This window comes from Ananas comosus, linkage group 6 (genome assembly GCF_001540865.1).
Source record: "Ananas comosus cultivar F153 linkage group 6, ASM154086v1, whole genome shotgun sequence".
Lineage (NCBI taxonomy): Eukaryota > Viridiplantae > Streptophyta > Magnoliopsida > Poales > Bromeliaceae > Ananas > Ananas comosus.
The window spans coordinates 13160997-13185891 of NC_033626.1; the positions used below are offsets into that span (position 1 = coordinate 13160997).

At 39.3% G+C, this 24895-nt stretch overlaps 6 protein-coding genes across 8 annotated transcripts; 1 reads left to right on the forward strand and 5 right to left on the reverse strand.

Annotated features, from left to right (window-relative positions):
* LOC109711301 (acylphosphatase) lies at positions 438 to 1482 on the reverse strand. The gene is made up of 2 exons (XM_020234270.1): positions 1166 to 1482; positions 438 to 1084 (listed from the first exon to the last, which is right to left on the reverse strand). The coding sequence occupies exons 1-2, from the start codon at positions 1214 to 1216 to the stop codon at positions 809 to 811; spliced, it is 327 nt and encodes a 108-aa protein (XP_020089859.1). The 5' UTR covers positions 1217 to 1482; the 3' UTR covers positions 438 to 808.
* Positions 1803 to 5475, reverse strand: LOC109711300 (14-3-3-like protein). 3 transcript variants are annotated; one of them, XM_020234269.1, is made up of 7 exons: positions 5322 to 5404; positions 5056 to 5082; positions 3915 to 4338; positions 3634 to 3712; positions 3314 to 3436; positions 2235 to 2351; positions 1803 to 2148 (listed from the first exon to the last, which is right to left on the reverse strand). In XM_020234269.1, exons 3-7 carry the CDS (start codon positions 4304 to 4306, stop codon positions 2089 to 2091), a joined length of 771 nt encoding a protein of 256 aa, XP_020089858.1. In that variant the 5' UTR covers positions 4307 to 4338; positions 5056 to 5082; positions 5322 to 5404; the 3' UTR covers positions 1803 to 2088. The 3 variants fall into 3 exon arrangements, with proteins under 3 accessions (XP_020089858.1, XP_020089857.1, XP_020089856.1); XM_020234268.1 differs by lacking the exon at positions 5056 to 5082 and having other exon boundaries at positions 3915 to 4334; positions 5322 to 5454; XM_020234267.1 differs by lacking the exon at positions 5056 to 5082 and having other exon boundaries at positions 1844 to 2148; positions 5322 to 5475.
* LOC109711660 (protein CURVATURE THYLAKOID 1A, chloroplastic-like) lies at positions 6565 to 7981 on the reverse strand. Its single transcript, XM_020234810.1, has 5 exons — positions 7696 to 7981; positions 7514 to 7617; positions 7326 to 7433; positions 7144 to 7215; positions 6565 to 6865 (listed from the first exon to the last, which is right to left on the reverse strand). Exons 1-5 carry the CDS (start codon positions 7865 to 7867, stop codon positions 6797 to 6799), a joined length of 525 nt encoding a protein of 174 aa, XP_020090399.1. The 5' UTR covers positions 7868 to 7981; the 3' UTR covers positions 6565 to 6796.
* Positions 8328 to 13119, reverse strand: LOC109711659 (ultraviolet-B receptor UVR8-like). The gene is made up of 10 exons (XM_020234809.1): positions 12954 to 13119; positions 12741 to 12857; positions 12489 to 12549; positions 12257 to 12375; positions 11603 to 11688; positions 11306 to 11507; positions 10633 to 10686; positions 9248 to 9358; positions 9035 to 9091; positions 8328 to 8726 (listed from the first exon to the last, which is right to left on the reverse strand). The coding sequence occupies exons 1-10, from the start codon at positions 13068 to 13070 to the stop codon at positions 8520 to 8522; spliced, it is 1131 nt and encodes a 376-aa protein (XP_020090398.1). The 5' UTR covers positions 13071 to 13119; the 3' UTR covers positions 8328 to 8519.
* On the forward strand, positions 15879 to 19969 carry LOC109711677 (lysine histidine transporter-like 6). The gene is made up of 8 exons (XM_020234827.1): positions 15879 to 15903; positions 15989 to 16113; positions 16296 to 16679; positions 17115 to 17514; positions 19070 to 19175; positions 19254 to 19345; positions 19443 to 19511; positions 19630 to 19969. The coding sequence occupies exons 2-8, from the start codon at positions 16061 to 16063 to the stop codon at positions 19726 to 19728; spliced, it is 1203 nt and encodes a 400-aa protein (XP_020090416.1). The 5' UTR covers positions 15879 to 15903; positions 15989 to 16060; the 3' UTR covers positions 19729 to 19969.
* LOC109711676 (carbon catabolite repressor protein 4 homolog 3-like) lies at positions 20048 to 24416 on the reverse strand (the record flags this gene model as incomplete). The annotated part of the gene is given in 13 exon segments (XM_020234826.1): positions 20048 to 20500; positions 20999 to 21083; positions 21156 to 21241; positions 21325 to 21436; positions 21571 to 21647; positions 21757 to 21789; positions 22102 to 22194; positions 22326 to 22406; positions 22494 to 22575; positions 22652 to 22704; positions 22793 to 22858; positions 22992 to 23155; positions 24260 to 24416. Coding segments are annotated over 13 exon segments (1215 nt in total), but the record flags the coding sequence as incomplete, so codon positions are not given.

The following is a 24895-nucleotide window of genomic DNA, read 5'->3' on the forward strand; positions in this document are numbered from 1 at the left end:
TACTACATTCTTCAGGGACTGAACGCTCAATCAGAATTGTTAATCACACACTTCTCTTCCTTCTCTAGCAGGGCCGGCCAAGCGACTTGCTAGGACTAGGTGTATCAATTGGTTAGGCTTGCAATGGATTGTGCAAAAGATAGAAGTACACAGTCAGGTCGGGCCAAGTCTGGTCAGATTCCGGATAAGATGTTTCAGAAAATAATTCTTCTATACGCCCTAAAAATATGCTGCAAGTTTATTCCTCTAAGTTGTGTATTTGCATTGATGCTTCTGTACATATGGTGCATGCAGTCATTTATTTAGGTAGAGTTAAACCTTGGATAACCTAAACTACCAACCAGAAAAACGCAACACAGTCAATTTACACCAAACAATACTACTTGGTTCACGCCATGTGAACTATTGACTCTTTTCCCAAAACAATGCAGAGCAAATAGATAGTAGGATATACATTTAATACTAAAACAATAAGGCTTCAGCCACTTCAGCTCACACAGAAGAATATCACTTTACTACTACGTTTAGCAGATTCTGTTTCAAAACTAAAGCTACAATGTATCATAGTAAACTCGGGTTGTATCAACATTTTCAGAACATCAGCTAAGAATGTTAACTACACCATATGTATATAAAACCAGAATTCTATTTTCTTTTAATTTCTCATGCAATGCAACAGTAACCACGTCGAAGCCCAAACTACAAAAATTACCAATTAATCCTCAATTTATGTATATATATCTCCAACCCGAATTGCATCAATAAGACGATGAATCGCACATACCTAGCGAAACTGGGGGATGAAGAATTAGACGGTGGGCTTGCGCTGGAAACCCTGGGCAGGGTCGACGACCTCGTCGGAAGGGAAGGCGTTAAGGGCGGTGACGGCGGCGGCGGGGGGCCCGATCCGGCACCGCCGCTCCACCATCTCGTTCACGGCGGCGGGTGCGCCGGAGAACACGGCCTCGACGGAGCCGTCGCGGCGGTTCCGGACCCAGCCGCGGAGGCCGAGCTCTCGCGCGTTCTCCACTGTCCAGTCGCGGAAGAACACGCCCTGGACCCTCCCCTTGATCACCACGCGCACCTGGTGAAGCCAAAGCCATTAGAGAGCTGGTAAGAGGAGATGGGGACCGGAAGGAGATGAGATCGGGAAGAGGAAGCGTACGGTTTTGGGGGGTTGGGGTTGTGGGGGCGTTGGGGAGGCGATGGCGCTCATGGCGAGGAGGAGATGCGGAGGGAGAAGAGGCGGAGAATGGAGAGAAGAAGAGAATTCGAGAGCGAGGGAGAAAAATCCTGCAGACTCGAACGGGTTCTTCCCCAGAACACAGCTTCTAGCCTTCTAGTGGGTCAGATTGAACACGGTTACGATTGTGTCCGAGATAGGGTACATAGGATCATACGGCCAAATGATCTGTGTCTCACGTGAACTTGACTCAACCCACTAGTTGGTTTGGGCCACGTATCAGATGGTCGACGGAGATTAACTAATTATAATTGACATTAAGAAAATATCATTATTCTTTTTACATGGCATTGGATAATGAGAGGAAATTAACCCACCAACGAAGACCAAGGCATCTAATTACAGTTTACTTTTCACCCGAGACAAAAATATCTGGCGTCCCCTAACTATTTTATTAATTATTCACTAACAGTGCAATAAATAATCTCACAAAATCAATTGCTTGAATCATAATAATAAGAATTTTACTACCACAAGCCAACTGTGAAATGCAACAATATCGTACAAACCTAATTCGAATTCAATTTTTTGATTTATGTGCAGCAATCTTGCCACTCTCAGTCCTACAAAGAAAGCCATTTCATCAAGAGTAGAATGAGAAACACCACAAAACAGCTGGGTTGTAAGCAGCAGAAAATATCAATAAAACCTAAGGCCAAATAGAATGTCGACATACACAGACAAAACCATGATCATTGGTAGCAATATCCCAAAGCAAACGTGAGGACTTTCCACCATTATGTCCAAATAGAAACAAGAATTCATCATAATACATTGTTCCAACAACTCAGACATACGAAGAGAGTTCTAGCAACTTCGTTCCTGATGCCATTCGAACGAATCGTTTACTGCCCCTCTGCCGACTCGCGTTTGGGGGCTTCTTTGATCTCATCCCCAGCTTCATCCTGACACCGAGAAAGACAAGCATAAATATTTGATGGTGAAGGTAAGTTACGAGAAAGAACTAAAATAACTGTCGGCTAGAGCATACCGTGATATCAGAGGTCCATAAGGTCAAGTTATCTCGTAGGAGTTGCATAATCAATGTGCTATCCTTGTACGATTCCTCGCCCAAAGTGTCCAACTCCGAGATTGCCTCATCAAAAGCCTGCCGATAATTAAAAATTGCTTCAGAAATAGAGAATGCACAACTGTACAAACGGGAGCACTGTTAGGAGTGAAGTGGGTACTAGGAATAGCAAAAGCCAACAACAATTTTAGCATTGATTATGGGAAACGGAACAGAGACCGTCGAATTTTTCACATCACATTTTTTTGCCACATCAACATTACAATATTCAGTAATTTTGGAAAAAAAATGATGCGCAGCTCATGAAAAACAGAACAGCTATACCAAACAAGCAGAGCATTTGATGGAGGTAAGCTAATACATTTAATTATCGTGGCAGCGTCATATGCATTTTCCAATAGAAGAATTTATAGCAGTAATGCAAATTTGCAACATCAAACAGTATCAGAACAGCTAAATCTTTGTTTTCAAGTAAAGAATATTATGGCAGCATTATATGCATTTGCAAGAGAATGTTTCACCTACCTAGTGAAAAGCGAAAACAAATACAAGAAACACGGAATCCGCAGATGTTCTATCTGAAAACCTTTCTTTTCGCGAAGAAGAAAATATCTACCTATTATAACTGGGAGAGAACCAAGGGAAGTACAAAGGCAGATAGAAGATAAATAGATATTGGATGAAAGTTCTTGTCATTTAAGAATTGTTTTTCTCTATTATGTAAAACTAACGAGTATGATTTTAATATCCACAGGTTGTGTGGAGTCTTAAACCGACAAGATAGATATGCAGTTCCGAACTCTTTGATTCGGACTAGGATTCAATATTAGAACAGTTCTCAATTATGATCTTAAAACTACAAATTTCAATCAGAGCCAAGACATTAGAGTATTAAGATTGTTTAATGATGCAAGTGCACAAGCATTTAAAGAAAACCACACTATACATGCACATTCATCATACTGTTTAAGTACTTCAATGACTAGTTGACAACCAACAAAACCATACCCACAACAGAACCATTATCATTGAAAACCAACCTGTTTTGCAAGATTGCAAGCACGATCTGGCGAGTTCAGGATCTCATAATAGAACACGGAGAAGTTGAGTGCCAGGCCGAGCCTGATCGGATGAGTAGGGGCCAGTTCAGCCAAAGCAATATCCTGGAAATTGTATTGCAAAGATGAGTGATCAAACAGGATTAATAACAAGCAGCAAAAAGAAAACACTTCAAGAAATCATCTTAACAGAAGGTTGAAGTATAACATGTATCCCACGATGGATTTCTTAAAAGCTACTTTTAATCTGAATGCTTTATGAATAATTAGCGATGGAATTTCAGATAGCCGATATGTTGTACCTGAGCAGACTTGTAGGCCAGAAGTGTGCTCTCAGCAGCTTCCTTCCTTTCAGCTCCAGTCTTGAACTCCGCAAGATACCTATTCATTAATCACCACTCAGACATATCAAAATAAAGGTTTTCCACATATGTCCCTGTAAGATTATTTTATTATATAAGTTAGAAATTAAGCTTCCAATAGACACAAAGGAAAATAAAGATTCTGTAAGAAGATAAATGTAGTAGAGTTTTGAAGGAAGCAATGCTAGCTAAGAATGTATGTTGTTTGCATTCCTTCCTACCTGTGATAATCACCCTTCATCTTCAGATAAAACACTTTAGACTCTGCGGTGGTCGCGGACGGTACAAGATGAGAATCAAGCAGCTTCAAGATGCCATCACAGATCTTGCTGAGCTCGGCCTCGATCTTGCCGCGGTACTCCTTGATAAGGGCAACGTGGTCCTCATTCCCGCGGCTCTCCTCCTTTTGCTCAATGGAGGAGATTATGCGCCACGAGGCGCGGCGGGCCCCGATCACGTTCTTGTAGGCAACAGAGAGGAGGTTGCGCTCCTCTACAGTGAGTTCTTCAGTGTCGGCAGACTTGGCCACCTTCTCCATGAACTCTACCATTTCCTCGTACCGCTCGGCCTGCTCTGCCAGCTTGGCCATGTAGACATTCTCCTCCCGAGACATTTTGTTTTATATTAATAGTAACTAGATTCTTCCTTCCACACGCAGATCAACAAATGTGACCAGTTTAGCATCTCTTGCTTTGCAAAATAAATTCATAATGTTTAAGGAATTAACCAGGAATGCTATCAAAAGCAGCATGGGGTCAATATTTCTAACTTTTCATGCATCAAGAACCACATGTATCTATTCCAACATGCATGACCACATGATGCACATCAAGATCGAGCTCTCTGACATGAGAATGAATGTGAACTTGCATGCAATGAGCAAAAAGGTGGAAGCACCAGATGCATGTGCTTTCGAAAGCATTCGACCTCAACTAAATTTCAAGTCATAAAACACACCCTCTAAATCTCATACTCCAACACAAATTATTTGGTTGCAAGATTTTTACATTCGCCGGCAAAAAAGAAAAGAAAAAAAAATCAATAACAGCAATCATATAATGCTGTTGTTGTTGATCTCGTAATCAGCACACCATTACATCGTAATATCACGCTATCCGATTCTACACTCCCATTTCTCTAACAGATTTAATGATTTCTCTCGTAAAATATAGCTTTCGCTGATTCATATCAACGCATTTGCAATATTATAATCTAAACAAAAGATGATGGTTATATATCTAATATCATTTACAAAATTACTCCAAATGAGAAATAGTCAGCGCGATACAACAATTTCAAATCGTAATCCAAGGGATTTTTTTTTCTTTTTGGATCGATTCAAAGAAAACATCATCATCTCACCGATTCAAAGAAATCCATGCCCTATACCTGTCAAATTTTCCGATTTAATCAAAACAATACAAGGGAAAGGAATCGTCTAGAGAAAATATACGGATCCCAAAGTAAAAAATCGAGCAGAAAACCTACAAAATTGGCGAGATCGGGACGATCCGATCACGGAGATCACCCAGAAATTTGGGGAAAAACAGCATCAAAATTACGAAGAAAAAGAATAAAATAAAGAATAGATCGTAAATGGTTGGAGAGAAGAGGAGATGATCGGATACCTCTTTTTTCGCCCTTTTTTCTCCTTCGATCGGAAACGGAATCGCGCGGAGGCAATCGATTTGGGGGTTTTTTGAACGCGGAGACGAGGTGGAGATAAAAAAGAGGGGGGAGAGGATCGGCCGCGTACACCTAGCGGTCCAATGGAGGGGCGACACGTGGTGGGCCCAGCGGGGGCACAACGCAGATCGGGCGTGTGTGCTGGTTTTTGGGTCCGCCTGGGCGAACCAGGCTGGCTAAAGCGGTCGTGATCGCATGAACCGGAGACAACTTTGGTTTGATGTGCACGTGCCATGCACGTGCTTCACGGGTGGTGCCGGTCAAAAGATAGAGGTCAAGGTCTATGGACAACCTCTCTTAACCATAATCTATTTCGAAATTGACTCCTTGATTTTTTTTTTCGTTTTTTTTTTTAATGCAACGTTTAGTTAGGGATGGAAATGGATTCCCTTTGATGAAGCTCTCGACGTCCTCAATCGTGATCCACCCAAAAATTTAAAAATCAAAAATATAATAATATAATTTACATTTAACTTACTAAAAATATGCCAAAAATTCACCTTCATTCCAAATTATTCAAAATAATAATAAACAAGAACAAAAATGCGGCTTAACAAGCCAAGAAAAAAGGTTCCCGTCCTCAGATCCGTCCAATTTGCATTCCAAATTTAATCTATAAGTGCATAAATATCTCCCTACTTCAAATATGTAAATGCATAAATTTTGAACATGAACTCTCAGACTTCACATTTTACATATTACAAAAAATAGAGCTGGACTCACGTTTTACACTCTCCTCAGTTTATGCACCAATCTCTGAGAGCTTCTTTTTATATGCTTTTTAACCCGGATTTGACTTGGGTTTAGACTGTTGTGATGAAATTGTTAGGAGAAAATTTACTATGTAACACTTATATTATATCATATTAACTAGCCAGTCATATTTTTTTACTTGAGATAAAAATATAATAAAAATATTTTTTAGTAATGAGTGTGAGCCTAAAAAAAAAATTAAATTTATTAAGAACGTCACATCAGTAATATAACTGATACATTCTAGATTTTTTCAATTGTTCGACCAGGTCACCCCCAAGCAAAGCAAATTTAGTTCTCGCCCATAATCAGACCCCTAAAATCGTTTCGATCCGGAGCCTGTGTGAAAAAAATGATTTTGAATCTAATGTATGATGGCTTATGTAATCTCCTTGTTTAAGTTGAAGCATCCCAATCCTTCACAAATAATAATGAAAGTGAAAAATACCAACCATACAAATATATATAATACAAAAAAAAAAAAAAAACACCATATCCAGAAGAAGTTTACTGATAACATATCAGTTGATGTAGTCATTAGGAGGGGAAAGAACTTCTTGGTGCGAGAAATAGAATGCATAAGTAATAGTACATAAATGAAGTTCCTCTTATACAAGTGTTCGGGAAAAATCTCTTGCAGAAAATTTTTCATGCGAAAGCGCGATTATTCGCCTGTTCCAGTGATCTTTTTCTTCAACGCTTCGATATCTTCCGCCAATTCTTTTCTGCTTTGCTGCAAAAACCAGAAGAGGACGAATTGTCAGAATAAAATCAAAGAGAAAGATAATGCAAGAACATAAGATTTAGCGCGAAGCGCATCAAGTTTTATGACCAAAAAGAATATGCTCTTATGCCATTCATTTCAAATTATATTAGTTTCCAACCAATTTCATCAAATTCTAGCCTTTCAAGTCAACAGAATTTGAGTAATTACTCAGCAAAAACAGCTGTAACTCATGCCGTATTATTCCAAAAAAATATACAAATAAAAAGATTGCATTAGAGGCTTACCTTGAAGAGGAGGTAGCGGTACACGAACCATCCAGTGTATCCAAGCCCCACTAGTTCCATGATCTTGGGAAGCTACAAAGAGAATAGAACAGGGGAAAAAAAATTGGAGAAAAATCACATAATTTGATATTATATGGAGCAAGTACGAAAAAAAAAAAAAGATTTAAGAGAGAACAGTGTACCAATGGAACAGAGTTAATGGCTCCGACGACGACAGAAGAGAGCCAAACTGCGACTATCGCGCCTCCACCGTATAAAAAGACGGTGGATTTGTTCTCAATAGAATCCCACTGTACTTTTACGACATCAGTTAAAGATACGTATAATGCAGCGCAAAGAGATTGCGGAGTATGAGATTTGGGTGCAGTACCTTCTCCTTTAAATCGGCGAGGAGCTCATCCGTTTGAATGGAACTCGGTGTCTCCTCCGACGAAGAGGTGGCTCTAACTTGGAGCAAAGAGAACCTCTGTGTTTCTGTTTTACAAGACTTACGTAAGTAAATAATAACGTAAATAATATTCGAATTCAGAATCTCTTACTGCTGGAGGTAACCTCGGAAGCAAGGGGCCAAGACGGGGGAAAGGGTGGAGGAAGAGGAAGGAGCGGCGGAGATAGAGCGCCTCGGTAGAGGGGGAAGGAGAAGGGAGCGAGGAGCGACGGAGCCGGGCGTAGGGAGCCAAGCGCCACCGAGAACCGCCGTCGAGTACGCCGTCGCCACCACCATTGTATCTTATCCTCCCCCCTGCGCTGTCGGCGGTCGCTCGCCTCTCTTGCTTCTCCTGGCAGTCGAATTTTCACTTGGCTCACTGCTCTCGTTAGCACAATCTTTCTCTCCTTGTTTGTGTCCACTCCCTTTAAGTCCTGTGTTACACGTGGCGCAATGATTGGTTCTGATTGGTTGGCTTCCTATCTTTGTAATCCGCGCTTGAGTCTCCCTCTGAGGATTTGGTTGGTCGCAGAGCAGTGTGATAGGAAATTGCTAATGGGCCGGGCCCGGAATCCATCTATGTCGGATGCAGGCCCAGGCACGACTCGGGCTAAGCATTCAGATCCGATTAGGATTAGAGATCAAGCATGTTCTCAGTAATGCAAGTAAAATACATTTCCATTTATAGTAATAATAAGCCATATAAACCACAACAATTCAGTTAAAATAACATGCTATGTTAACAGGGATTTTCAAATGGCTTGGGAACAAACAGCATAAATGAAACCTTTGTAATAAATTGCTTATCCTCATCCAATCATACAAGGGATCTGTTCCTTCCACATGACAGACTCTGTTTAAGTCCTTTATTTTAAATAATATAAATAATAATACTAACAACCAACTATTTAATCCAACAATACTGTCATTAGCCAGCTAGCATCTAGGTTTAGGTTGGAATTGATTGATCTGGTTCATCTTTCCAGGTGGCAATTGCTAAGGTGTGCCGCCCGCCGCACGCGACGAGCTTCGTGCACCACCGTCCGTGGGAGCCGCTGCGGTCTTTCGGAGGAGGCAGGTTTATAGGCACTTCCATAGGGTGTCCGGTGGTTACCCTTTTACCGTATCCAAGTCGGCCGTGATCTCCTCTCCCGAACTGTCATATGATAAATCCAAATAGATGATGCGTGACGCCGAAAGGAAATAAGTGGATTAACGCCATTAATAACTTCAAAATCACAAAAATGAGCATTTGGCTCCACATGTACCAATCCAATCACTTATCAATAATCAATAATACTTAAAAAATAATTTTCTAAGAAGTCGAAGATTATACCCTCAACAACTTTGTTCAAAGCGATCAAATATATACAAAAATCCTAGTCAAAAAGCTTGGCACATAAATAACCAAACCGGAACAAATTAAGCTGGCTCAGCAGTTTGCTAGATAAACAAAATACTTACAGAAAACATTCGTCCATCACGTGTGCATGCGACGGAATGAGTGCCTCCACAGGATACCTGTACATGTCCAAATGTGTGAGTCCTACTTGTTTCAGATAGCTCAACGGTCAGAAAATTCAAGAAATTTCCATGTGATCTCTGTATTATCCTATATTAAAGAATAATTCTTACTCTTGTGATATTGTATTTTGGCTAGATGGCAAGTCAATTTACCTGAACTATGTCTTCTCCAACTAAGAGTTGAACCTTCTGAGGAACCATTTTACTACTCTTATCATCTCCGAATCCGAGCCTCCCGTGCTCTCCTCTTCCCCAAGCATATACCTAGAAGAGCAGCAAGATAATTAACAAAATTACTTGCTATTAAAATGCTTTGAACTCCTCATCTTGAAAGTGTACTTCGTCTGCTTCCTCAGAGTAGTGCAGTCAAAATTGCATTCAATACATGGCATTGCCTGATTAGGCAACACATACAACGGTCAAGAGAGCCTCAACATAAGTAATTGAATCGCGTACTTCAATCAATTGACAAGATGCAAAGCCCAAATGAGATCTAACAGTTAAGCAGTGCAGGCAAATTGATATAGAACTACAAATTTAAAGCATCCTAAGCGCTTGTAAAACAATATCTACACAATAGGAGGACAAAAGTTACCATTTTACCCAAAGGAAGAGGAAAGAAACCTGATCTTAAATAGTCTGCAAACGCATTTTATTATGTTCATCCTGGAAAAAGTGTTGTCCTCGACCAACGAGACAAATTTGCAGCTTTGAAGAACTCCAGAAGACTTATTCAATTGTTTTTTCCTTTTTTGTCCAGATGAGCACATGATAGTTTTGAATTTGGACAGCAGGCTTTAAGAAGCTTTAGAAAGAAATACTCTTAAAAGAATCAGGTGTCTCTAATATCTTCCTTGACAGCTATGATAGCAGAAATCTTTCCAATACCTACAAGTTTTGGCAATCTTCAAGGTTTCTCTGTATCTTTAACAGCTACCACAAATTTTTCCCCCTCCTTTTCATTTCTTTCCTAATTTGTGCCATATATTTTAGTTTTCACAATATTAGCGCAGAAACAGATGAGCATGATTCTGCAAACTTCTATTAAAAAAACTTCAATTGAAGATCTGTTCCTTCTGCTTTATTCTCCTGATTTAGGATTACTTTAGTTGCTCTATAAATTTTAACTTTATCTAGCCGCCATAACGTTGATATGTCGCAAACTATTTGGACAAGAAACCATTTTGGAGAAAAAGAGTTTAAATGAGTACAGAAGCATGAACTGTGTCAAGCAAACTTCCCAGAATGACTCCAAAGTAAACTCTTCTTCCAGCACCTTGTTTTAAAATTTAAACCCATTAAGAGCTCAGTGGTCAACCACAAATGCAACAAAAACAGACCAATCTGACCCACTATGACTTTATATTTTAAGTTGGTATTTAGACCAGAAGAGGGGGGAAAAAAATCACCAGCTGCCAAGCTGCAAATTGAAGGACATAAAATATTCCACATTGAACACAATGTAGCAAGGGTGCCAAATAAAACTAAATGAACCTCTAACAGACTAAACCAACGCTCTAAAGGAAGAAGCGACTTACCTCTCCTTCATCTGTCAATGCAGTTGAATGCCAACCTCCCGCAGCAATATCAACCTGGAATAAATAACATTAGAACCTCCATCAGAAGAACATGGACCACAAGGAAACAATGCTGGAGCACATGAAGAGTATTCAATGTGATGCGACAAAGTTGAAAGGACAAAGCAAGTTAAAACTACAAAACTTGAAGTAAAGCCAGCAGCTAGGTTAGAAAGCCAAAGACGAACATGCAAACGTGCACATCGTTTGTAAGTTTACCAGCCATTCGAATTACATTTTCTTCTGGACAATCAGTAGATCTTTGGTGTATCTTTTTTTTTTTTTCAAATCATAGAACTGGGAGGTTTTGCAATTTGATTAGTCCCTTTATGTATTATAAGCATATAAGTAGAAAGAAACAATAACAAAGTGAACACTTGCCATAAGAGAATTGATTAGTACTAATTCAGATTGGCATCAACGATGTGGAAAAGGAGTGCCGCTGCACTATGAATTTCAGCTCGTAAAGAGAAAGCTCTACAATTGGACTGTCTTGTAGACTGGCATCGACTATTCTAAGCATATGGGACAACAGAAATTTGAAGGTGGCAAAATCAATGGAAGTAGCAGATAATTCTTAGCCAGCATGTTAAATAGCACAATTTTTAGATACAGAATAAGGTGCAGTTCTTACCAAGGTAAGACCAGACAACCCTTGAACAGGAATAGGCTGCGACCTTGGTTGAGTGTCGCCAGTGCCTAGCTGTCCATATTCATTGTTACCCCACGCCCATAAAGTTCCATCCTCTAACAGCGCCAAATTGTGAAAGGCACCAACAGCAATCAGCCTCACTCTTTCAAGGCCTTGAACTCGCACAGGCGCCCATATTTGTTTACTGCAAAAAAACTGTGATAGTAAGCGGGGATATGAAAGTCAGATTAAGGAAAAAGAATTCAATAAGCTACTACACATTAGGAAGAGATTAGATACATGTCCCCAGGAGGCCACGGTTGGCCCCATGTCCACACATGACCATCTTGAGTCAGCACCACGGAGTGTGTCCCTCCAGCAGCCACCTGAACATAGGAAAGAAATTAAAACCTAAATATAGTTACTGGTTCTGTAATTGGTCCAAGGTGGGACAATGATGCAGACTCACTAATATCCTTAGCTTAAACAAATTTATCAGAAGCTAGGTGACATAGCGGCCAAAGTGGCCATAGTTACGACATATCTATCTAATCAAAATAAATTCACAGATTGGTCCTCTTTTGGTTGAGGAAACAAACCACCTGGGGAAAAGATTGGTAAGAGAAACCCTTCTGTAATAAGCATATTCAATGATTCGAATAATAGCCAAGTTATAATGTTTGTGGCTGCATCATAAACAGGACACAAAAAAAGAATATTAAGACTACTTTCTATATATTTTTAATTTTTTCTCACTTGTTTTCATAAGCAAGTAGTCCACTACAAATTAACAAAAAGCAGGAAAGAAAGGAGGACATGAAGCAGGGAACTTGATGGAATAAAAGCACGTCGGCTAGTGACAAGGATAAGGTATTAAGGCATACAAACATGTCTCAAATTCCAAGAACATTCTCAAAACAAAGAATCCGAAATACTAGAATATATTCCAACAACCTGCCGAACAGAAAGCCTCGGCGCACATCGTTGGGGGATCGGAATATCCCTCCTAAGAGCCTTGCTCCCGTCTTCTTTCCTCTCAGGTTCCTCTCCGCACTGACCATACTCATTACCACCTGTTCAAAATCCCCACATGACCAAATTATCAAACACATAAATTGCACTAGATTAGAGACATCATTAAAAAGCAATCAAAGAGAGTTCAAACAACAACTCCAAACTTAATTACCCCACGCATAAGCTCGCCCATTGTCGTCTACAGCGAGGCAATGCCACCCGCCAATCGCTGCCTGAAATTACGACAAGGTCGAATCTTTTACTAGAGAATACTTAATTTAACTGCATTAAGACCAAAACCCAGTCGGAATTCCCGCTTCATGAGCCAAATACTGGAAAGATCGAATCTTTAGTAGTAGGTACCTAAATACACTGCCTTAAGACCAAAACCCAGTAGAAATTCCTGCTCGAAAAGCCAAAATACCTGAACGATCTTGACGCTGGAGTCGGCGAGGGATCTGACGAGGCTGGGGACGCACTCGGCCTTGCTCTCCGGGGGGTGCCCGAGGGTTCCTCTCTGGTTCCACCCCCATGTGAAGAGCTAACCCAACAAAGAAGAAAAGCAAGAGGAGCAATTCAGATACACAAACAGGAAAGAGAAAGGGAGAAGAAGAGGAGGGGGGAGGGTGATATGTACATGTCCGTTGTCGCAGATGGCGAGGGAGTTGCGGCTCCCCGCGACGACGGCGGTGACGTTGTAGGGCTCTAGGGTTTTGATGGGGCGAACCCAATCCTTCTCCTCCCAATCCCCCATCCCCAGTTGCCCATCTTCTCCCGAGCCCCTTCAAAAAACCCACAACAACCCTTCCTTTATGTACAAATAGCACTACGCGAAGAGAGAGAGAGAGAGAGAGAGAGAGAGAGAGAGAGAGAGAGAGTAGGGGGAGGGTTGGGTAGCGGCCATGGGCGAACTCCGTGAGACAAGGAATCAAACACGCGGAAAAAGGAAGCAACTTTGTACTTTATATATAGAGAAAGAATAAAACAATATATCTCCCAACTCCATTGCTTGCTCGGGTGCGGGTTCAAAAGGATGAGCTCAATTTATTCAACTGGGCGAGTCCACGGGTCCACGCCCTGTCCTAAACTAACTAGGACACATGAGCTCCCCATTAGGCCGGCCCGAAACCCAGCCCAAAAACTTATGGCCCAAAAATAAAATGAATATTTTGGTACTCCCGGTCCGGTCTAGTAAAGGCCCGGTCTTCTCGGACCCGGTTCAATCGGACTCCGAAATCAGCTGCTTGTTGTATTGTACTAACCATTTAACTAGACAAATCAATATTATAAAGGCCAATTTATGACAAATCATGAGCATGAAAATGAAAATGTACTATACTCCTGATTGAAAAAGACCTGAGTTTTGTTATATAAACTCTATGCTGGTTAGTTTTCAATTTGATGAGAAGAGGGAAAAAGTTAATCATGGCCTTTATACTTGCTGCATCTTAAGAAATAAAATTTTATTTTCATGTATATATATATATAGAGTTGGATTGGGCTATTATTAGTAGTAAAATTTCATTGTTGCTACCAGTTTTTTAGCCTTTGGATCAACTCTTTTCATTATTTCTAACTATTGGATTAAATACTATAACCCAGTGGGGACCACTCAACCCTAGGGGTACCACTCAACTCTAACCGACTAATATCATTCTGACCTTATAATTTTTCATCCAAGGATTAAAAACTTGATAGCAAAAAAAGCGTTTTACTATTAATAGTATTCCGGCCTAATTCATATATATATATATATATATATAGAGTTTGGCTGGTTTGTTTATGAGCAGCAACGGAGGCCTCTGTTGCTTCCCATTTGTTTTCGATGTTCGGAGCTTTCGAATTGATGATCGGCTTCGTTGGAGTTGATCTATAGTATTTGAAGTATCTAGAAAATCAAATTTCATGCGATTTTTCGATATTGTTTTCTTAGTGCATCGAAGTGGGCTTAAAATCAATAATTTTAATGGCCGTGGTGAGCCGGTTGCAAGTTTATCGGTGTAAAAAGTGATGATCGAAATTTTGTGAAATTTTGATCGAGAGTATAGATCTTTTTACTATATAGTTTAAGATCAATTTCTTTGATCTAAATTTAATTGATTTGGATATCTTTACACCGTTTTGTGAGATTTCTTCTTATATCAGCGGTTGAAATTACTAATTTTGAGCCCCTTTGATCATTAGGTAAATGATGTCGAAAAGATTTCAAAATTTGTTTTCTAGGTACTTCAAGTGCTCTAGATCATATTCTAACGGTGCTGATCGTCGATTTGAAAGTTCCATCATCGAAAATAACTTGGTGGCATGAGAGGCCTCCGTGCTTCCATAAGCATACTAGCCGCACTATATATATATATATATATATATATATATATATATATATATATAGGCTGGGGCTACTATACTCATATGAGTATAAAGCCCTTTGTACTTATAACTTTTCGGCCGTTCAGATGTAAAAATGTGCGGTTGGGATGAAAGTGGTTACGGTTAAGTTGATAGTAGGCCCCCTAGGGGTGAGTGGGTGGTTGGTTGAATAGTATAATCTAACGGGTGAAAATGATTAAAGGGTAGATCAAACGGTAAAAAATTTATGAGTATAAAAGGCTCTATACTCATAAGAGTATAGTCTATATATATATTGCAAATTAAATACAATCCTTTGTAGCCACAACCTTCATACATCACATCCAACTTGAAGCCTTTTTATTAGTCTGATTTTCCCAAGGAAATAATGATGAATTCTTTTGTTCCTGTATCTTTAAGTTTTGTCATGAAAATGTCACTTAAACTTCCCCTAGGATCCATTGAAAAGATTTACATCTGAGTTTCATCATAAACTACGGATATACTGTAGCCTCCTCACCAAGATATATGAGGAGTTAACCTTGCAATTTATATAGGACAAAAGATACAAGAAAGGCACTTCTCACCTCCTAAGTCAATTCCCTAATCATTCACAAAGAGAAAGTTAAAAATTTAAAAAGAAAAGCTTGAAGTGATCGGCCATAATATTGCCATCATATTACTCATTTTAATTAGTATTTTAGATACTTGATAAGGTGTTTCCATATTACATATTATGGTCAACAGACCACTACCACATGACTCACTGTTTTACTCCACAATGTGTAAAATCTTGTTCCTATTTGGTGGAGAAATATGCCCATATCATTCACCTTTTTTCTTGTTTTTTTTTTTTTTGTTATTCAAAATGAGAAATGATAGTCTCAGCAATTACTTATCTAATATATAGAGTGGGGTTACCTAGTACAGTAAGTATCAATTCCACCTTATGAAACATGATAAGTTTTCCTATTATATGAGTGATTTGAGACCTCTCCTTTTATCTTTTTTATCATAATTAGTACCCAACGCAAGATGCTTTCATCTATTCTAATGTATGTTTGGTTCCCAGAGCACAAAAAGATTCAAAGTTCCTTTCCAACAAACTATGAATAATGGCAACCACCTACAAGGACATTATATATAGTACATTGTATATATGGGAGTGTCACAAACATGTATGTACCATAGCTTAATTTTTTTCTTTCAATATGGTTTCCAATACTTCAATTCTCCCCAAGGTCTAGGAGTACTTGAAACTCCCTTCCTCTCTAACTAAAATCCATGCTCTTTGTTGCATGAACCCTAACAATTTGGTATTTTCAGGCGGAAAACGCAGAGGAAGCCGCCCCTCGTCGGGCGAAATGGTGGTACGCAACGTTCCACAACGTCACGGCGATGGTCGGTGCTGGCGTGCTCAGTCTCCCTTACGCAATGGCTCACTTAGGCTGGTAATATATCAACACTGTACATTTTTGATAGGACAGATCTCATTCATTGAATCTAGTTATATTTAGTTAGTAAATAATAACTAAATTTACTTAAAAAACCGGTTTAATTGTCGAAAATATATGCTTTTGGACCGCTATTTAAAACACTGATCCGTACTACGTACTAACTACTACAACTGCAGGGGACCTGGAACACTGGCGCTGGTAGTATCATGGTGCATCACCTTGTACACACTGTGGCTAATGATAGAGCTCCACGAGTGCGTGCCGGGTAAGCGGTTCGACCGGTACCGCGACTTGGGGGAGCACGCGTTCGGGCCACGGCTGGGGCCGTGGATCGTGGTGCCGCAGCAGCTGATCGTGCAGGTCGGGTGCGACACGGTGTACATGGTCACCGGCGGCAAGTGCCTCCAGAAGTTTGCAGAGATCGCGTGCCCGGCCTGCGCCCCGCTGCGGCAGTCATACTGGATCTGCATCTTTGGATCCTTCCAGTTTGTCCTGTCTCAGCTTCCCAATTTGAACTCTGTTGCTGCAGTTTCATTTGCAGCAGCTGCTATGTCGCTCAGGTGCATTATTTTTGTTTATAGTTGCGACACTTTTTGTGGTGGAAAGTGACGGTGCGGCATATTATTGCGTAAACTGTCGAAGTTTACCTACGAATTCCACGAATAAATCTAACGGGCCAAACTGTTTATAGTTGCAAAAAAAAACTATTTCGTGTCAAGTGCTTATCATAGAAATTTATTTCTCACTATGTTTTTTCAAGCTGTCACTTATCTACAGCAAAATGCATTTGAGTTGTTGTCGAAGCGAACAACTATCACAAATGGATGGTAAAATTATTCGATGCGTAGAATTTCTCTGTACCTTAATTTACTGCATTCAAAGGAAAAAAATCAAACATGCTAATCGAAGTCAGAAATTTAACTCCAAACTTAGTTTCAATCACAAGCTTTTTAAATTTAACATTAATTCATACGTGCCCTGCATTTCTCTTGCAGCTACTCCACCATATCCTGGGTGGCCTGCTTCGCCCGCGGCCGGCCGGCGCGCGGCGTGAGCTACGGCTACAAGAAGTCGGCGACGGCGTGGGACTCGGTGTTCCGGGTGTTCAGCGCGCTGGGGCAGGTCGCCTTCGCGTACGCCGGCCATGGCGTGGTGCTGGAGATCCAGGCCACGATACCGTCGACGCCGGCAGAGCCGTCAAAGGCGACGATGTGGAGGGGCACTGTCGCGGCCTACTTCGTCACCGCGCTCTGCTACTTCCCCGTAGCCATGATCGGGTACTGGGCCTTCGGACAGGACGTCGACGACAACGTGCTCATGGCGCTCAGCCGCCCGCCGTGGCTCATCGCCGCCGCCAATCTCATGGTCGTCGTGCATGTCGTGGGAAGCTATCAGGTTCGTGCTGACTATTAATTCCAAAAACTCGATCCATTTGAAATATTCAATCAATTCACTTAAAGTGTGCAGGTACAACGCTCACGAAGTTTGATTGTGACTTCGTCTAATTAGTCTCCCGTTACTACGAACATAATTCGATTCAACCCGACCTCCTGCCATTTGGAATATAATTTGGTCCAAACTGATCTTTCACCACAGAATAAGATACTGGACTCTTTAAATTAACAAAGTAACATTCAATGTACATAAAAATTGAGTTATGATTCTTAATGCCACTAATAAAGCAACTTTATTTCTATTTAGAAGCCACTTCTCATAGTGCAGCGTGGCCAGCCACTACATATAATATTACAATCTACAATAGCTTTTTAAAGTTAGAGCTTTTACAAACGACACTACAGGCCATTTCAAAATCAGAATAAAATACTGGACCAAACATGCCTTAAAATCATGTTAAAATAAGTTGGGAAAACTCGGTAGAATTTATTTTGTATGCTTTGATAATGGTTGGTGAGATTTGCCCTGTAACATATGATACAACTATATAATTAGTAGAGCATCCGACAACAATAATGGATCTTATCATATTTATAATGTGGAGTTTGAAAATTTGCCGCTTTGTTGGACCTCTCCATTGAGGATCAACACTTTTTGAGGCTGGGGTATCTTAAAAAGAGAGGCAACAGTGGTAGATGATAATTAATCTCTTTGATTAGCTCTAAACTTGTGCTTTACGCTTTCTTAATTTTCATGGTTCATGATGATATCTGAATTTTAGTCCTTTTCCTGCCCTGTTGACATACCTTAAACTTGTCCCTTTTTCTTAATAAAATATACCTTAAACATTGACTACTAGAACACAAAGTGATGCTACTTATCAAAGTAAATTAAAGTATTAGTGTTTATTAAAGGATAGATGATAAAACAAGCCGACTTTACGACTTTGCGCAATGCAGAGGGTCTTAAGTGGTTTAGTGCCAAACAGCTTAACAATGACCAAACGGCCCACAACTTTGGTTGGTAGGTGGAAAAGTACTTCGTCATTAATTATGAAAGCCACATTCGATTCACGAATTTAATGATGTTATTACTAAAACCAATTTCCATATTTGCACATATAATTTATTGAATATGATTACTATTTAATAACAAAATTTGACCAAATTTAATAAATTTGATCTGCCCTTGATAACCATAGATAGCTCTATTAATAGCCGCGGCCTATTGCCGCTACTGAAAACTTGCATGTTTTTAAGAAAAATTATGCATTGTGGGGATCCGAGGATTACTTTACCTTTCAAGAGAATAAAAAAACCACATGATTCGTATATAAGCTAAACCAACAAGGATTTAGTTGTGTGAATAGATAAAAGCACTCAATCATTGTGTTCATGTTTATTCTGTTACTCTACACTTTACAGTAGCTGCTTCAGCTTCAAACATTCGGAATTTTCAATATTCGGATTTATTTTACTTTGCCTAATTATTGTCCAACGAAGTAAGTTCTTCTTAATCTAAGGTTAGAGTTTAAAGTATCCAAGTATATATGTAGGTCTATGCCATGCCAGTTTTTGATTCCATTGAGACCCTACTGATCACAAGATTAAAGCTTCGACCTGGGATCACTCTCCGTCTAATAGCTCGATCAGCTTATGTCGGTAAGATAACAACATCTTCTTAATCTAACATTACTACAAAGTGCAACCAAATCACCATTTATTACAATTTTTTCGCAGCTTTCACCCTCTTTGTTGGAGTAACATTTCCATTTTTCGCGGATTTACTAGGCTTCTTTGGAGGCTTCGGATTCACACCCACTTCCTATTTTGTAAGCAGCTCTACTAACAAGTAACTGCACATAGTCAAGAATAACTCTTGGGATATCCTAATCAGACCCTTTGCTTTTGGAAATTGATTATTTGCAGCTCCCTTGCATCATCTGGCTAGCAATTAAGAAGCCCAGGAGGTTCAGCCTCTCTTGGGTGGCAAATTGGGTGAGTCACCAAAAGTTCTTTGTGCCTTTATAATTAAAATTGTAATTATCAAACTATTTTCTCTTTCTTTTTCTTTTTTTTTATGTGTTTTGTTCATGCGGAATCATCCTTTTTGTAGGGATGCATTGTTATCGGCGTGCTCATAATGTTTGCTTCCACCATAGGGGGTCTGAGAAATATCATAGCTGATGCTTCAACATTTCAATTCTACTCTTAATGGCTAAATGTACTGTAATTATCAAAAAGACTACTACTCTTATATGTTAGTCTAATTATCATGTAAATGTGTGAGATAATTCAGATGCAAGATTATATTGCTAGAGTTCAAAAATGCTTGCCCAGCTCTCTTTACTCGTTTTCTCCATGGCTGCGGCAACGGAGCTGCTTACAATGTAGAGGTCTAATAGATAAATTCCCTTTGTATTAACTAATTTAGATGAATAGATGTAATCTTAGGAAGTTAAAAAAAGGAACAACAATTGTTAAGATTGATTCTGCAAACTACCAAACAGATGAATTTAGTGAAAAGTGGTAGAGATTGCAATAAATTAATCCTTATCCTTCGTGTTATGCCTCCTTACAATGAGTTTGCTTTGTTTGCAAAATACATTGTATTGCGATGACGCGGAGGACAATAAATACATTTACTGTAATCTTAAAATTCATACTGATATTACAGCACAGATATGTTCCAGAAATATAAATATACAGCAGAAGAAGCTCCTCCAGACACGCGGTAGGAGAAATCCTGTTTTTCTTTGCAGGCTCCGCATTGCTTTTTCCCTCATCCAACTTTTCTCTTCTGCCGCTTTTCCACCTAAGTTGACTGAATTTTCTTTTCCTCTTTTGCAACAATAAAAAGCTTATACAGATTTGCTGATTATAGTCTCTTCTTCTGCTGAATCGTCAGTTGAGTGTGGGTGATCTAACTCGCTGGGTTCTGTAAAGACGAATTCAGCAACCAGCGCCAAGTGATCACTTCCCATTTCCTATATTTTGAGACAACTTTAGTTAGCAAAGAAAATATTAAAAACAAAATTCAGAGTCCACCTCTGCCAAAAGCAGACATGCAAATTATATAGCCAAACATGCTGATGTTTGAGCAAATGCTGTCCCATAATAAATAAGCCAAGCGACACCTTTTTTCGTCAACTTGCGATGGCTCATTACGCCTTTTACATGATGAGGAAACAACAAAGTCAAAGATGGTTGAATAAATGCTCAAAGTTACCTTAAAAACAGAGAGAAGAATATGATGTTAATTTTTACAACTTTACCAAAATCATAAGGAAGAGCATAGTACATTTTCAATAGTATTTCCACACTTCAAACATTAAAATTTCACACTGAGCAATAAAACAATTGAGAAATAGAAACCATATGACTTAGCAGGCATATTGTTATTTAACTGAAATAAATAATATTTTTAGCTTTTAAAAGCAGAAGCGTTCACTTAAGGTTGCCCAGAAATAACTAAGTGGCAATACCTTGGTTGGTAGACCCCCAGTCTTCCTTAATGTGTCAATAGGCAGCGTATCTAGGACCTTTCTACATTCAAGTCCAGTTGAGTACCTTCACCAATAATATGTAAGTCAATGATATAGAATAATAAGCATCAAGGTGCATAAGGCTTCAAGGGTTTACCAGATATAATCAACAGTTCCAAGAAACTTCGAGTGATACGAAGTAGCTAATGGTTCGCCTTGAGGACCCCTAGTCCTGGCATTTCCCTAAAATAAGATGACATTTTTAGGCTGCTATTTGCAGACTAAAGATGCATAAATTTGATAGTGAAATCAGATAGAAATTGTACCTGGATAGTTGCATAAGAACTCCGCAACTTCAATGGATGTTTAACTTGCTCGCTTTTTGAATAACCTGTTGCGTTTCTCACTTCATCATTTGTCCATTTGAACTTCAAAAAGCTGCAAAGAAGTACTTGCGGGTAAAGGAAGAGAAAAGATGAAAATGACAAGGTCTTACATAAATGACGTGCAATAACAGACCATAGTCTAGCATTTGCTATTTACTGTACCATACTATATTGCTTCTTCATTACCTTGGAAAGGCATATAGACCAAACTGGCAGTTATCCATCCCAGATAAATGCCTTCTATCATGTTCAGATATATTGAGCTATAAAAAACAAAATATACAGACACAGATGAAGTATTAAGTTAGTGTCGATAAAAATATTATCATGGATGTCACAATCTTCTATAACAGATTAGTAACAGTTCAGTACCTCTGAGGTTGACAAAAACTTGTAGATTGCACTCTATCCATGAGAAATGAAAGAAATCAGTCAGACAGTGTGCAAAGATTAAATGCAACCAGATCTCAATTCTCTTGTGGAAGTTTTATAAGGACTGATGCAAGTTCAGAGTGACAAAAAGTTCTGTACAGCATTCATTCCACTGAGGACGAAAACTATTAAATGTGGGCCTCTTTTTTTGTTTGTTCTATTTATACCGTTGTAGAGCCATTCTTACTCTCAATATTGGATAATTTATCCACCCCAAATAGAATATTTTGCTATTAATAAACTGAAGGATCAATTGAATAAAACAAAAGTACAAGAATAACATACATCAGGTGTACTGTTAAAATCACCAGCAAGTAGAATAGGAATACTATCCCATTTTCTTGAAAGAGCATCTGCTTTCAACAAAAACATGCGGATCTGAACACAGAGTACTAAAACACCTTAGATAGCATCTTCATATGTATCAGGAAGTTCATGTAGAAAAGGAGCTCATATAATTTTTCTCTCCCAAATGAGAACCAGCAATTCCATATTGTGAAGTAACATACCTGACCCAACTTAATATCCCCACGCTTGGGATTAAATAATACATGGATGTTTCCAACAACTAACTTACTAGCTTCATCAACCTGACAGCGAAAAAGCTAAGAAATTGAGCATAACATGTATTATATAGCCAAATATAGTATATTACATAACTTTATATGAACTCATACCTCAAAAACAAGGAGTTGAGCAACATTATTACGAAGCCCAATACTGCTAAAGTCGATGCTTTCTTCCTCAAGTAGACGGAACCTGCAAAAGAAGTTACAAAGCAAATGGATTTACTCAGAATGTTAAAATAATACTGGGAAACGCAAAAGAAACTCACCGCTTTTCTTTCCAAAATATAGCACATCCATCTTTTGCATCTCCAGATCGCCCCTGTAAAATAGTAATATATTTTGTACAATAACAAATTTACTGAAAATTGACCAGAAACCAACTCTACTGAGAAAGAGGAAACATGCACCTTGTAGCAACCAGCATATTCTTTCCGTTTCATATGAACTAAGATGTCCTCGTATCTATCTACTTCCTGAATTGGGTACAAGAAGGAATCAAGCGAATATTGATTAGTATAACCATTTTGGTTAAGAAAGGAACTGCCAATCAACAGGTTCTTTAACATTAAAAAAGCAACCTCATCACAGTCCTGAACAAAATCTTGCCTGCAGACAAACTAAATCAGCATTCCAATGAATGATTTCCCGACAAATTAGTCCTTTTCTTGAATTCCACTTCATAATGTCACAGGGAATGTTCCAATAAAGGTCACGGTGGTTGAAAGCATTGTTGTCTCCGAGAATATTATATGAAATGAGCAGAAAGGAATCTGGTAACAAGGAAAGTGGATGAGAAAGAAATTAAAGAGAAACCAGATTAAGAGTTATTCACTTTTCATCAGTCCTGTAGTTAAATTTAGGTAAATACAGATCAAAGACTGGAAAGCCCCCATTTTTCCAAGCACAACAGATGGTTTTGATGATTTTCCAGTATGAAGAAAATGACTGCAAAATTGGACGTTTTACTTCCAATTTAACCAAGTAAATAAGAATTCATTTCACACATTCTCTTTTTTGGACCTAATATAAGTTTTTCTTTCCTTTCTTATTTTTCTTTCTCTGAAAGATTTAGAAACTAGTCAACTCATAGATTTGCTCTTCATCAACTTGCATCTAAAGAGCAAAACCCTGCACATTTTTAGATTGGCAAATTTTTCTCGCAAGCTTCCAATTACATGCTTTCATTCAGATCGCCCTATTCTTTTTTTAATTATTATCATGTTTTTACAAACTGATTTTTCTTTCTTAAGAAAAGAGAAAATAATTGGTTCTAAAATTCTAAGGACATATGTATATTCTTGAGTTGAAAAATACCCTAACTCTTTTTAGTTGGACTGACCTCCTGATACCTATATGTGACGATCCAATTGTTTTTCGATCAAAATCTCCAGGTTACTATTTAGATGGTAGCATGAACGAACAAGCGATTGACCACATGAAATATCATAATATCCTCTCTTCGAGAAAATCCTATGGTGAGGGGACGGGGCCATGCCGCATGCAAATGGGACTTTTCAAAAAGGAACTACCAAAAGAAAAGCTATGCTACATAACATAACAACAGAAGCCAAGATCAGAATCCAACTGCATTATGCATAGCCATAAGGAATTCTATTAACCAGTTAGGCTGTTGAGGTATGGTAATATGCTTTAAAAACTCAGATTTTTTGCTGCAATTTTTGTTATCCTGCAAAGACTCAGCTTCAGGAACTCCCAAGTTTTAAATTTTAGGGCTTTGATCTGTGCGTTATTGATAAGAAGAACACCATAGCCTCTGCTACAAAACCACCAAACCAAATCATTTCTATCGTTATTCCAATGAAAATTACATCTTGTTATGAAAACCCTAATCTAATGAATCGAAAACAAATTACCTCCTTTGGAACTGGACAGGGATCGATCGCCCTCGGCCTCAAACCATCGACGGTAGGGCTTCGGGGGTCGATTTCTCCCCTTCCTCCTATCGGGGTTGTACCAGCCACGATCCCGAGGCGCGGCAGAATCGCCGGCGTTCGCGGCCGCGGCGCGCGCGGGCACCCGCGTCTCGGCGCCGCGGATCCGCGACGAGTCGCGTCGCATCGTTGTCGTCGTCGTCGTCGTCGTCGTCGTCGTCGGAGGCGGTGGTGGAGGAGGAGAGAGAGGAAAACGAAGCATCGAATATTCGCACGTGCCTAGCTCCTAACACCCCGACGAAGAGTTTTCCTGAGGCCCCATGGGCTGCAAACGTGGGCCGTAATGGGCCGTAACTGGCATTTGGTCCAGCCCAATAAGATCCTGACCCTTCGTAGGGTGGGTTTAAAGCTAGTCGGAGAATATCCGATCCGACCCGATCCCGTATCCACCAATCATCCCACGAGGATTGAGATTTTTGTAAATTCGAATTCAGATCCAAATCTAAAGCCTTTCGATATCAATTTTAAAAATTTTATATGCCATCAATTTTTTAAAAAATTATAGTTCTATATATTTGCTTGATTGATATGCAGTTATTGTTCAATTAGTATCTTCGT

Bases quoted from the DNA above. Each gene is read 5' to 3' on its own strand.
- LOC109711660 (XM_020234810.1), bottom strand. From the start codon at position 7,867: ATGGTGGTGGCGACGGCGTACTCGACGGCGGTTCTCGGTGGCGCTTGG. The intron at 7,618-7,695 runs GTTACCTCCAGC...CTTGTAAAACAG, and splicing joins CTTGGCCCCTTGCTTCCGAG to AAACACAGAGGTTCTCTTTG. The intron at 7,434-7,513 runs GTACTGCACCCA...GTAAAAGTACAG, and splicing joins TCGCCGATTTAAAGGAGAAG to TGGGATTCTATTGAGAACAA.
- LOC109711300 (XM_020234268.1), bottom strand. From the start codon at position 4,306: ATGTCTCGGGAGGAGAATGTCTACATGGCCAAGCTGGCAGAGCAGGCC. The intron at 3,713-3,914 runs GTAGGAAGGAAT...ATTAATGAATAG, and splicing joins ATGAAGGGTGATTATCACAG to GTATCTTGCGGAGTTCAAGA. The intron at 3,437-3,633 runs GTACAACATATC...TACAATTTCCAG, and splicing joins TGGCCTACAAGTCTGCTCAG to GATATTGCTTTGGCTGAACT.
- LOC109711659 (XM_020234809.1), bottom strand. From the start codon at position 13,070: ATGGGGGATTGGGAGGAGAAGGATTGGGTTCGCCCCATCAAAACCCTA. The intron at 12,858-12,953 runs GTACATATCACC...TTGTTGGGTTAG, and splicing joins CCATCTGCGACAACGGACAT to CTCTTCACATGGGGGTGGAA. The intron at 10,687-11,305 runs GTAAGAACTGCA...TATTTATTCCAG, and splicing joins GGTTGTCTGGTCTTACCTTG to GTTGATATTGCTGCGGGAGG.
- LOC109711301 (XM_020234270.1), bottom strand. From the start codon at position 1,216: ATGAGCGCCATCGCCTCCCCAACGCCCCCACAACCCCAACCCCCCAAA. The intron at 1,085-1,165 runs GTACGCTTCCTC...TGGCTTCACCAG, and splicing joins AACCCCAACCCCCCAAAACC to GTGCGCGTGGTGATCAAGGG.
- LOC109711677 (XM_020234827.1), top strand. From the start codon at position 16,061: ATGGTCGGTGCTGGCGTGCTCAGTCTCCCTTACGCAATGGCTCACTTA. The intron at 17,515-19,069 runs GTTCGTGCTGAC...GTATATATGTAG, and splicing joins ATGTCGTGGGAAGCTATCAG to GTCTATGCCATGCCAGTTTT. The intron at 19,512-19,629 runs GTGAGTCACCAA...TCCTTTTTGTAG, and splicing joins TCTCTTGGGTGGCAAATTGG to GGATGCATTGTTATCGGCGT.